Genomic DNA, 13,224 nt, shown 5'->3' with positions numbered 1-13,224 from the left:
ATTTTGCAGCAGTGTCTGACATTGGAAGTTCACAACAATTTGAATAATGAAGTGTAAATCCAAAACCTCATTGATTTAGGAAGAAACACTTAGATTCAGTAAACCTTTGTGTCTAGCTGGGATGTTCCCTCCAATTTTGGACAGGAAGAGAACTGGCTAAAATAGTAGCTTCCCCACACTAATGTTCAGACACACCGATGCTGGTCGTTTCAATGCAGGCATATCAACTGTGATAAAGTATTTGCTCAGATCTCTCTGCTAAGCTATAAAAAAAAACTGCAGGTTATTCAAATTAACGTTTATATGTATCTGCACAGGTCACATTTATGGTGGCCTCATCAGGCAAGGTGTTGAAAGGCTTAGTTTTATTTTGAGTCTGTAAATTGTAGTATTATCAAACAAACAGTGAAGCTGGAAACAACCTTCCTGATGGGAGATTTCTGTCACCATATAAGGTTACAGAATTATCATGAATTATTTTGAAATGTGAAAGTATGTGTATTGAAATGATAATACAATGGCATTTTACTTTTAATGAGTCCTAGAAAATTCTTCTAGCAAGTAGCTCTCAAATTTTTTTGTATGATAACGGTTATCATATTCTATTTTTTCTGCAAATTTCAGGCACCAATGACTGTAATTTATGACAACAACACGTCACCGATGAGTGTCACAACAAGTACCGGTATTCGTGGCGTGGACGGGGCTAGCGACAATGAGGACCCAGAACCCATGACAACCATACCCTTAAACCAGTCGTCAGGTGGCGGTGGCGGCGGAGGGAGGAGGAAGAAGGAATCCACAGCTCAGTACAACAATGAGAGGGAGATGTGCCTTCAGTATTTTGAGAAGTGGAGCGAACAAGACCAGCTGGAATTCATGGAGCACCTTCTGTCTCGCATGTGTCACTACCAGCATGGTCACATCAATGCCTTCCTCAAGCCAATGCTGCAGAGGGACTTCATCACCTTGTTACCAAGTAAGGCTCCTCCCACGGGCTTGTTAATGGAGTTGTATTTGTTAAAATGTGATTGTGTGTGTGTGTGTGTGTTTATGATGCACATAGTATCATAGTAAGATGTTGCATAACCCTCATATGTCTTGACTTTTGTGGAACAATTTTGTTTGTGTGAAGATGTTGCATAACCCTCATATGTCTTGACTTGTGGAACAATTTTGTGTGTGTGAAGATGTTTAACAATTATTGACATTTGACCACTGTTTTTTATTTGATATTGTCTCAATAGTAAAACTCACTATAATGTAGTCTTTTGTTTGAATATATGTTGTTGTTTGAGACATTTAGCCATAATACATTGTGCATAGATTATAGAATCAGAAGTTAATTTTGAAAATTAAGGGATCTTATACAGTATTTTCATTGGTAGTCTTTCATTATTTTATCCAGTCAATTACTTTTTTTTAGTATTAATTTCCCCTTTGAGAGAGAAGGTATTATTAAGGTTTTTTAAGAGATTTGTTTTCCCCCCCAAAATTATTACGGTGTCTATTGGCCACATTAATTTCTTCTTGAGTTTCAAAGTTTTGCGTAGAAAGCATATCCAAAAGTAGGAAATTCTAAGAGCATTTTGACTGATATTTAGTGCATAAACCTGTACAATTTTTTTCCTTTGCACATTGTTTGCTTATAGTACTTTGGTGAATTCCCAGGCATGTGATAAGCCTTCTCATCAGTCATCTAACTTGCGCTGCCTTTTATCAATTTGAAATAGTTAAGGGTCATAAATCATTGTTACTACTGAATGTAGTTAAGAATCATAAATCATTGTTACTACTGAATGATACATACTTGGGTAATTATATTGCTTGTAAAGTGAGTTTTGATAGGAAAGAAAATTAGGGGTTTGAGCATAAAATTCCTTATTCCTTTGAAGTAGATCCCTTAAGGTTGTTGGTTTATTGATGCTGACTGTGTTGTATTTCAGAGAAAGGACTAGATCATGTAGCAGAAAAAATTTTAAGTTACTTGGATGCCAAATCATTACGGGAGGCAGAGCTAGTTTGTAAAGAATGGCATAGAGTAATAGCGGACGGTCTCTTATGGAAAAAATTAATAGAGCGGAAAGTTCGAACAGATCCTTTGTGGAGAGGGCTGTCAGAACGTAAAGGGTGGTAAGTTTACATACTTTTTGAGTATACTTCTCTATGTTGGTACAAGAGGGAAATGGATGATTTTTGATATGGAGAATACATACATAAATTCCAATGTTTGAATGTTCAGAAATCCGTTGATTGACCTTTCTTTCAGGGGGATGTATTTGTTCAAACCAAGACCAGGTGAACAACATCCTGGGCACTCCTACTATCGTAAGCTTTACCCTAAGATAATCCAAGTAAGTTTCCGTGTGTTATTCATTTTAGTGTAGTTCATTTGTAGCTGTAATTTTTTTTACTAGTGTACTAATTATAAGTGATATAAGCTGTGCTTTGTAGTGAATAGGTGAATTTGTCAAAACTTATACTTAAATGTGATTATTAGGAACAGATAATGCTCATTTCCAGCATTTTTAATTTTAATGAGGAGCTGTGGTTATATTGCATTTAATAGTACATAATTGGTACTGTAATAACTAGTAGAAAAAGTACATTTTCCCAGACTGAAATTGATTTCTTTTATTTTTAGGATATTCAAACCATAGAAGCTAATTGGAGAATGGGTAGACATAATTTGCAGAGAATAAACTGCAGATCAGAAAATTCCAAAGGAGTATACTGTTTACAATATGATGACCAGGTAAGTTTAGTAGTCCTTGTGTCTTCACTTGAAAGGTTCAGGGCTTGCGAATACTTGACTAGTTACCAGACCACTTCGTATAACATCAATCAGAAGTCGACTAAATGGCGCTTATTCTACACAAGTACATAGTTTATTTTCCTAGAGATGAAGCTGGTTGTGTTTCCTGTATGTACTTTTAAGTTTGTAATAATTTTTTGTGAATACTTTTTATATTTGATAGATGTATGATTAATTAATTTAAAGTCTTTTTATAGGTTATATAGGATAGTTTTTAATAGGTTATATGCATAGGATAGATTTATTTTTGTATTTCTTTAAAAAAAAATTTTGATAGGTGAATTGATGTTCATATATTAACTAAAAAGGCTTTATCTGACCTAGAGATGTAAAGCATTCATTGGTTTGAAGGAAAGAAGTTTATGCCTGTATGCAAAGACTTGCTTTTCAGATACTAATAGGGAAGAAAAATTATCTTTAAAAAAGTTTATTTGTTTTTATTTGTTTAAATTAATGTTTTTATGTCTATGTATCACTGTGGTTCTTAAACTGGGTGGTGTCAGCAATTTCCAGGGAAGGCGTGAGCCCTAGGGAAAAATTAAGCATTCTCTAATTATATTTGTTGTTCTCTTAACAAGAGTGAGGAACTAATGTTCAAAAGTTTAGGGAAAAAGCAAATGTATCACCTTATAATGTTAGTTTCCATTTTTGTCTGTTCCTCTAGTTAGACTCGGGTTTACAGATATCCCTCAAAACCCCTTCTCTTTCTCTTGTTTTTTCATTTTCCTATAAATCTGGGAAGGGATTTTACTCAGATGCAAGGGGGCCGTGGAAGGAAGAACCAATTCTTAGAGAGGGCAAGGTAATGAAAAGTTTAAAGAACCACTGGTGTATCATCACGGACATTCACTTTCGCACTTTTTTTTTTAGGGGTACCTCTATATTGTTAGATATATGATGTATAATTCTTTTAAGATTTTTTGTAGGTTATATAGGATTGATTTATGTAATTCTTTTAGATATCTTTGATTGGGTAGGAAGAATAGATGTTCATTATTATTATAATATAATGTTAAAGGTATTGCGTGGCCTAGAGATGTAGAGCATTCATTTGTTTTTGTGAGATAGAGAAATGTATGCATGTATTAAAAAAAACGCTTTAAAATACATACTGAGAATGGTTGAAAAACCACCCTTAAAAACATTGTTTTGTTTTGTTTTTTTTGTAGCATCAGGGCAAGTTAATTTTACTGTTGATCTCATGTGAGTCTGTTGCCTTTCCAGAAAATTGTGTCTGGCCTTAGAGACAACACTATTAAAATTTGGGACCGAAGTTCGCTCCAGTGTTACAAGGTACGAGGGGTACGTGGGATCTTCCTTTCATGTTTTTAGATTCATTATGAATCAAAATCTAATGTAGAAATGAAGGCACGGTTATCTTATTGATAGAGTAAATTTGATGTTGCATTCTTGTCATCATTGATAAATTGATTCATAGCATTTCTGTGCTGTAAATTGGTGCTTTTGATGTGCATTTAGAATTTTGTCAATATATTTGACTGAATTTCCAATATTTTACTAAGGTTAATCACTGATGGCGGGAATGTACGTATTGTACATATTCTTTCGTGCCATTATTAGCAAAGATCATTTTTGAGAGAAAATTCATGTTTTTGTTGTTGAAGCTCACTTTTGCTGTGTCCTTTATTAACAAGATTTTAGTATTTTTAAGTTCTATTCAAAGTTAATTGCAGTTAAAATTTGGATGAATGAATTTTCTCTTAGTTTTGAATTCTTACTCGATTAGCAGCTTCTGATTTTCCTCAGAGGATTTGGAGTAGGTTAATTGGCAATTTATTTTTTTTCCTTATTGTTTACTTTTTCTTTCCATTATCATTGACTGGTATATCTTCTTTGTGGGGTGTCTCACAAACCACCAAGCCAGACTGTTTCTCCTGTCCAGAAAGACCGAAGACTTAAGGCTTTGATCACCCGAGAGAAAATGAGAAACCGGACAGCGCATGTATTTCTAGAATTGCTTATGCTGTGGTGACACGGGTGCATTAGTCTTATTTTTTAAATTTCTACCGTTACTTTTTATTCCTCAGATAATGTTTATAGCCCTTGAGGTACATGTTCCCCCAAAACATGTTAACACTCCTGATAAGTTTTTGTTTTATGAAGTGTACAGGCCAGTGAAATGTAGTGTAGTGATTCCAGCCCATTTGAACTGTAGGTATAATGCTGTAGGTATTTTAGTATAGTTGCTCTATGCTGTAGTTTTAAGAGAAATTAATTCCAGCAGACCTTCAGACACTTGAGGTGAGCATAAAGTCTGTGTAAATATATAGTTCCGGTAGTTTTAATGTCGCCCCCTGAAATCTTGACTTAACCATGGTGTTTGATTTCAGGGTTTGTTTTTCAGTGCATATTGTTCATTTTAATGTAATTAAGTTAAGAGGGGAGGTTTATATGTCAACAACCTTGGTTAGATAGAAGTATGACCAAAAAAGAGTTTTTTAAGTACGTAGGTTAGACAAGTACAATGGATCAAGGGGGAATATATAAGCAAAATTGTAGTTTTATTGTTGATCCTGAATTAATTGTTTAGAGGATGAAATTTTTGTCAATTGGAAATGGTCATCATAAATATATATGGGGCTGAAGCTTAGAACTGAATTTGAAACTAACCAAAAACAAGGAATGGAATGTTTCTAACAAGCACAAATTTAAACTGAAATAAAGAACTAAATTCCTTAAACTTAAAAACAAAATTAAGAACAAAACTGTAGGGCTTTTATATTGTAACTAATTACCCATGAAGGACATGTCCACTTCTGACATTGGGTCTGTTCTTAACTGCTATGGATCATCTGCTTGTTTGAACTTCTCACAGTGACTAGAGCAAGCTTTTTGTACTTGATATTTTAGTTCTTAGAAATTAAATTTGTTAAATCTAACTTTTACTCTTGAATTAATAGTGACTGTCCTGTATATTTCTATGCACAGCACCCTTCAGGGGGCCTACCACTTACCAAGCACATTGTAGAAGGTACAAAAGATTCTTTTCAACATTTATTCCTAGGCCTCAGTTGCATCGCTCTCTGCCTTTTGCTTCTTGTTTATTCCCGCTGATCTCTTCCTACCTAGCTATCCAGCTTCTTTACTTTGCTCCTGTTTTCACTTTTCATTCAAGAACAGATAGTTTTGGTGAGCCTTTTGAAGATACAAATATATATAATATTTTACATACAGTTGTTTGCTCTTATATGGGGAGTGGTGATGGTTGGACTCATGGTCACTTTGAAGTACTCTGTTGTTAGGCTTTAGTTTATGCTTTCTCAGTATCTTTATAGACCTAGGTTTTAACTCAATTTCCTTTCAAAACAAGTTGTTGATGAGAAGGAAAGTGTGTACCACAGATGATTTTCTTCTTCCTTTATTACATATCTTTACAGTTTTATTAAATAACTGCTCTCTCTCTCTCTCTCTCTCTCTCTCTCTCTCTCTCTCTCTCTCTCTCTCTCTCTCTCTCTCTCTCTCTCTCTCTCTCTCTCTCTCTCTCTCTCTCTGTGTGGTGTCTGGTGAAGTGCATCATTGACAATATATACATATAGGTATATATATACATATAGGTGATAAAGTTCTCATATTGTGTTCCTATGTTGTAATTTACATTTTTATCACAATAGTCTCAGGTATAGAAATGGTTATATTGTAGCTCTGTTTAGGTAGAATTTAATGAGGAATAAATTTCAGATAAGTTTTATTGTTATAGAATTAAGTGAGAGAAAGATGATGAAATGTTCCAACAACAGAGATTTAACTTAAGCTGTCTTAGGGGTTCATGTCGATCATTCTTTCAACTTGCTGTTTCTGTCTTTTAGTGTCACTTTAGAATACAGCAATAGTGTTTTAGGCTCAACTGTGCATATATGTTTATTTTGATGTTTTGCAAAGAAATATGTTTTTTTTATACCTATATCTTACTTCATTATACATGTACCCTTTTTATTGGTAACTTGGATTTCATGGATGTATATGAAGTTAAACGTGTATGTTGTTCGTGATATTTTGCAAAATTCCATGATGAAGTTCAACCTTGAAAGGCTCCTTGAGTGGTAAAGGTTTTCTTTAAGTATATTTTTTATCATGCATAACAAAAAGGTTTTGACATTAGGAAGTGAAGGGGCTTCTGTAAGTATTAACAGATTAGGTTTACAAGAAACTTGGATTTACAGTTTAGATGTTTGTTTTTTTCTATTTCCTTTTAAAGAGGTTATCTAGTAGAGTAAAATTAATGTAAAAATTAAATATATTTTGAGAGTATTAGAATGTAGGCTGCTATTTGACTACTTAAGTATATGTTGCTTTATTTTTAAATCTTTTGAGTTTCCAAGGTAAAAAAAGTTTTATATCACTTACATAAGTAAATTCTCTTGTCTTGTACATCGTGATTTAAATGAATTCAGTTCAAAATTTTGTTGGAGCCTGATGGTATTAACCTATGTGGTGAACCCTTGTCTTTTCCAGGTGTTGACAGGTCACACGGGTTCAGTATTGTGCCTACAGTACGACGAACGTGTAATTATTAGCGGCTCCTCAGACTCAACTGTCAGAGTCTGGGATGTGAACACTGGGGAGATGACCAACACTTTGATTCATCATTGTGAGGCCGTTCTCCACCTTCGCTTCAATAACGGAATGATGGTTACGTGTTCTAAGGTATGATGAGGGTTGATTGTATCAACTATAACTCAGACTTTAGTAATGTGATTTTGTGTTGAGCATTGGATAACAGTGCTTTGCACAGTAAAGATAATTTTTTTTTGTCTTGAAATGGTAATATTGTAAAAGTTTCATTTGTCTTTTTCAAGGACCGTTCAATTGCTGTGTGGGATATGGTATCGCCTACGGAAATCAATTTAAGACGGGTGCTAGTTGGTCACCGAGCAGCTGTTAATGTTGTTGATTTCGATGAAAAATATATTGTTAGTGCTTCTGGTGATAGAACTATTAAGGTTAGTACAGTTTTAGTGGCTTGAATATTACTAGAACTTAACCTTACAATATTTGAGGCATCCACCGCTACAGCTTACTTTTGCCACTGTTTAAAAAAATGAGTAAATCAAGATTAAAGTTTACCAATATTCAAAAAGTCATATTTTGCTGAGTTTTTGAGATAAAGGAGTAATTTTTTTGTGTATGAAAACTTATGCTATGGGGAATTGCTTGGCACTAATGAAAAAAATCTATTTTCTTTGATAAAGTGGAAACCGGGCATTTGTGGTAAAAGTCAGTTCTAGCAGTGGACGCCTCATTTTATGTATGATTTTTGTGTTGAAGTTGAATTTTAATGTCCAATATGGAAGGGATACTATAAGGATATAAATGTTAATCTTATACTTGACCGTGATATATATTTTTTGAAAGCTGTTCTTGTCGTTGAAGCTTGGTAACAAGTTAGTTAACTAGTGACAAGCATATGAGGGGTTGGGTTTCCCACCCATTACTGCAACTGTCAGTCTCCTTTTCATTGGTCACACTGCTATTCAAACATCTTTGTTGCCTCTGGACTTTTATCGTGGCTTTTTTTGTTAAAGTGTTTAATTCTGTTTGACTTAGTGTTGACGACTATGGCTTTTCTTGTGGTCATGTGTTTGATTTTGGTACAAGTGGTGGTGCCTGAATCTTCTGTGACCAGTGTTTGGATGCCTTGTCACCTTTTACTGAAGGTAATGTGCACTTCCTCCTTTAACTGCAATGAGTGTCAATCTGGTTACTTGCTCATAAGAAAAATCAAAGGTATCACCAGTTTTTGGAGTTACAAAGGCTAAAAGCTGGTCTTGAGAGCTGGCATTTTCAGATAGGAAGTATAACACTAAAGTCAGACCAATTTAGGAGCGGACTTTGATCCCACTTGCATCATTGCCAGGTCCTTCTGACTATTTTACTCCACACCTGGTTTGACCTCTTTAATCTATGGACAGGCCAAGAGAAAGGGGCCAGCTAATAATTTTCTTTCCCTCATTAACCCAGATTTGAATTCAATGGCTAAAGTATATAGTCCTTTTATTTTCCCTCGTTATTTTTTTTCAACTCATTATAAAAAAATATTATCATATTACGTATAAATAAATATCATCATATAAACAGAAAGAATCTGAGTTTTGATATCAGATAGATGGATTTCCTCAATTCTGATTGCTTATCGAGTATTTTTCTATTAAGTGAATTAGATGACATTTGTCAGACAGTTATCTGACTTTGTCAATTGATCAGTTCACCATCTTTTCATATTTGGGAGAAGGGTAACATGATTTTTGGTGATTAAAAGACAGGAATCTCTACAAAGAATTTTATTAACTAAGCTTGATAGAACACCAATCACCATTTAATATTGTTTTACAATTCACTTAATTTCATTGTTGCAATTTAGGAATTGAAAGGCCAAGCAAATAATACATGAATAGACAAGTTTTTTTCATAATATATAGGCGTACAGTTTTCAATCTTTACGAATGGCTATGGCAATTCTTCGTCAGATGAAGTTATATCAATCACAAATGACTAGAAATTCATTAATGCATAATTTTTAATGTCTTCATTTACAATTTTTCCTACATGATTAACAGCCTTGCTCCAATTTTCAGTACTTACAGACTCAAAAGCTTCATGCAGAAAAAGTATACCGTTTAGTCTTTCATTGAAATTATTTTCCAAAGCAGCATAATTTTTCACCTGAACCCAGATCAACCCAATTTGGTTATCATGGCATCAATGGTAAGGTGGTAACTGCAAAATTTGGCATCCATCCTGATTGGCTATATCATCAATTACTATGTACTTGATATCATGAATTTTTCATTGATTTTACAATATCAGATAATTCACATGGGTAAGGTAATCATGGGGGTTTACACCATTTTTTTACTCAACCGATCTTGCATATTGCTCATTGTACTTGACATTATTGGAAGTCGATCACTTTGCACTGAACGATATGAAGCATTGTCCATAATAATTACAGATGCTGGGTGTATTCCCAGATGGAGTTGCGTAATGAACCATTTTTTAAATAGTGTTTAGCCTGTAATACCAGCTCTGCATTTGGAACAAAGCCTGCCTTTGAGCCAGCATGCAGGACGATGAGAGTGCTGTCCTTTCCCATTTGTGGTTTTACACCTGTTACATGTTCAGAAGATTGATCCTGCCAACCAATGGCTGCTGTCAGTAGGCACTGTGGAACTGCAGCACTGCCTGTTCTTGGACTTACGTCACTTCTCACTTCTCTCCATTAGAAATTTTTTAGCTCTCACTTTTTTTGTATTTGAAACCTATTTCATGCACCACTTTAGGAAATGATTCCTTGCAACCACCAAATCCAATATTTTTCTTCATTTGTAACACCTTGTCTCATGTGAGAATTTCTTTTGCATAAAAATCCAATACAGTTCACCGTACAGTATACAGGCAGCCCTCAGTTAACAGTGATATCAGTTAACGGCTATCCGGTTTTACTGCGCTTGTCTAGTGCTGTTAATTGGATTTTCGGTGCCGATCTCTGGTTATTAGCGCCAATCTCTAATTAACAGCAGTGCCAATCTCTGGTTAACGGCGCTGATATTCGGCTGGCGGTGCTGTCAAGCAGATTTTTAGTGCTGTTATTGCTGATTTTCGGTTAGCAGCCTCGGCCGGGAACGGGGCCCTCGCTGTTAACCGAGGGAATGCATTGATCAAAATTGTCCACATTTGTCAGGTTTTTTATCATTTTTTTCTTTTCCCTAGAAGCAGGCACTTTAAATTATTCTTCCAGTACTTTAGCTTCCTTACACATCTGATGCAATGTCATTTTTGAAATCTTTGTTGCATCTGCAGCACGGTTGACTGCTTAATCAATCCAAAACTTAGCAATTCCATTTTTCCCCCCTTTTAAAAAACTCAGATGATGTATGCCATTTCTCATTCTTCAGGATGAAGGACATGCCTTGGGGGAACCTTCCATGGTGTTTAAAGAAGCATGCTGTGCTAGACAATGAATAAGGAAGATTATCTCCACCCATTTTATTCGATTTGACTAAGGGTTTAGGTGAAATGACCCAAGTGAAGTATGCCAGATCTCCTAGTGTGTCATTTTCCTTCCCTTCTTTTAGTGAAGCGAAGGCTACCGTATTAAGAAGAGTCGGCAGCACTGGAGGTGGGCTCAGAGCGAGCTCCTAAAATGCTTGGAGTTTAGTCATGTTTTTCTGATTATGATTATCTGCATTATTCTTCTTTTTCCTAGCTTAAACCCATTTTTATATTGGGTCGCCATTGCGAATGAGTCGTCTTCATCGATTTCTGTCCTGTGCCTCGTTCTCATTTATACCTTTCAATACCATATCTTCCCCTACATAGTCACGCCATCTCTTTCTTGGTTTTCCCTTCTTCCTTCTACCCTGCACTTCCATTTCCATCGTATGTCTTCCAACATGACGTTCCTCCCTTCCTAACAGGTGTCCTTACCATCGAAGCCTTCCTTCCTGTATTTTCTTCGATATTTCAACTAACTTTGTCGATCCTCTTATATACTCATTCCTAATCCTATCTTCCCTTGTTACTCCCGACATCGATCTCAACATTCTCATTTCTGCTACATCCATCTTCTTCTCCTCTTGTTTTCCTCATACTTGCTGTTTCTGTTCCATATAACATTGCTGGTCTGACCACCATCCTATGAAACTTTCCTTTCAATTTCAGAGGGACCTTCTTGTCACAGAGGACCCCTGATGCAGACCTCCAGTTATTCCATCCTGCCTGAATTCGGTGTCTCACCTCTTGGTCCATGCTTCCATTATCCTCTAATACGGACCCTAAGTACTTGAACTTCTGTACTTTCTTATTTCTTCCCCACCCAATCTTATGCTACTTCCACCGTCCTCAGTAATAGTGGAACACATATATTCGGTTTTTGATCTGCTTATTCTCATTCCTCTCTCCTCAAGTGCTGCTCTCCACCTCTCCAACCTCCCCTCCAACTCCTCCCTCCCCTCTGAACACAACACAATGTCATCCGCGTGTAATATGCACCATGGCACTGCTTCTCTAACATCCCTGGTCATAACATCCATCACGATGTTGAAGATGAATGGGCTAAGTGCTGACCCCTGGTGTAGTCCAACTCCTATCTCAAATCCATCCATCTCTCCAACACTGCTCCTTACTCTAGTATACACATTCCTGTACATCATTCTGACATACTTCTCCGGCACCGTCTTCTCCCTCAAACATCTCCATATTTCTTGCCTTGGCACTCTGTCATAGGCCTTTTCAAGTCTATGAATACTGGATGCAGGTCTAGTTGTTTTTGTCTGAATTTCTCCATCAGCTGCCTTATGCAAAATATTCCATCCGTTGTCTGCTTCCCTTCATATATCCTAACTGTTCCTTCCCTATTCTCACTTCCTCTTTCAGCCTGCTATCTATTATTCTTTCCAAAATCTTCAACGTGCGAGACATTAGATTTATACCTCTATAATTACTGCATTCCTGGACATCACCTTTACCTTTAAATATAGGTATCAATATGCTTTCCCGCCATTCTTCTGGTATCTTTTCCTGTTCGAATATTTTTACCATCAGATCATACAAGATGTCTACCCCTTCCTCTCCTAAGGCTTTCCAAACTTCGACTGGGATTAAGTCAGGTCCTGTTGCCTTCCCATTCCTCATTCTTTTTAAGGCTCGTATCACTTCATCCCTAGATATCCCCATTACATTCCATGTTTACTTGCCCATCCTCTCTTACAAGTCTCTCATTTTCTTCATTTAGCAGTTGTTCGAAATACTCTCTCCATCTTTTCAGGATGTCTTCTTCCTTTTGTATGACCGTACCATTCCTATCTTTCATTTGCTTAATATGAGCGATGTCCTTTGTTTTTTTGTTTCTTTCTTTTGACAGTTTGTGCATCTTACTCAACCCTTCCTTGGTTTTCAGTTCATTATAAACCTCTTCATATGCCCTTGCCTTAGCTTGAGCTACCACCCTTTTTACTTCTTTGTTTCTTTCTCTTAATCTTTCTCTGTCCTCCTGCAGCTGTGACTCTTCAAATCTCTTCTTTGCCTCCTTTTTACCCTTCACCACTTCCCCCACCTCTTCTCCCCACCACCAGCTCTCCTTTTCCTCCCATACTATTCCAGATGTTTCCCCTAGTATCTCCTTCCCATGTCTTCTGATCACTTATGCATTATGCCCCCACCATTCTCCCACATCTTCAATTCCCAGATCAACCTCTCCCAGCACTCCTCCTGAATTCTCTCTTCTTATCATTATCCCTCCCTAACAATTTATACCACTTGATTTTCTTTACCCCATTCGTTTTTGTTTTCTTTTCATCTTTAAATCCATACAAAGGAGCCTATGTTGGGGGGCCACGTGGTCACCTGAATCTGCATTCTTCTGATTATGATAATCTGCATTCTTCCTTGGT

The 13,224-nt window shown here is 36.2% G+C and overlaps 1 protein-coding gene across 6 annotated transcripts in view; it reads left to right on the top strand.

The window, feature by feature from the left end:
- The window catches only part of LOC135223472 (beta-TrCP-like), a 91,279-nt gene that overhangs the window by 60,748 nt on the left and 17,307 nt on the right, over positions 1-13,224 (top strand). For 5 of the 6 annotated variants that reach the window (XM_064261892.1, XM_064261894.1, XM_064261895.1 and 2 more), the window contains 7 exons: positions 625-979; positions 1,947-2,133; positions 2,270-2,354; positions 2,645-2,755; positions 4,040-4,117; positions 7,289-7,480; positions 7,633-7,776. In XM_064261892.1, coding sequence (XP_064117962.1) covers positions 625-979; positions 1,947-2,133; positions 2,270-2,354; positions 2,645-2,755; positions 4,040-4,117; positions 7,289-7,480; positions 7,633-7,776 — 1,152 coding nt within the window. The remainder of the gene's footprint in view (positions 1-624; positions 980-1,946; positions 2,134-2,269; positions 2,355-2,644; positions 2,756-4,039; positions 4,118-7,288; positions 7,481-7,632; positions 7,777-13,224) is intronic. The other variant, XM_064261891.1, reaches the window with a different exon arrangement.

Source organism: Macrobrachium nipponense, chromosome 10, assembly GCF_015104395.2.
Source record: "Macrobrachium nipponense isolate FS-2020 chromosome 10, ASM1510439v2, whole genome shotgun sequence".
NCBI classification, from domain to species: domain Eukaryota; kingdom Metazoa; phylum Arthropoda; class Malacostraca; order Decapoda; family Palaemonidae; genus Macrobrachium; species Macrobrachium nipponense.
This window is presented reverse-complemented; position numbering and strand designations above follow the sequence as displayed.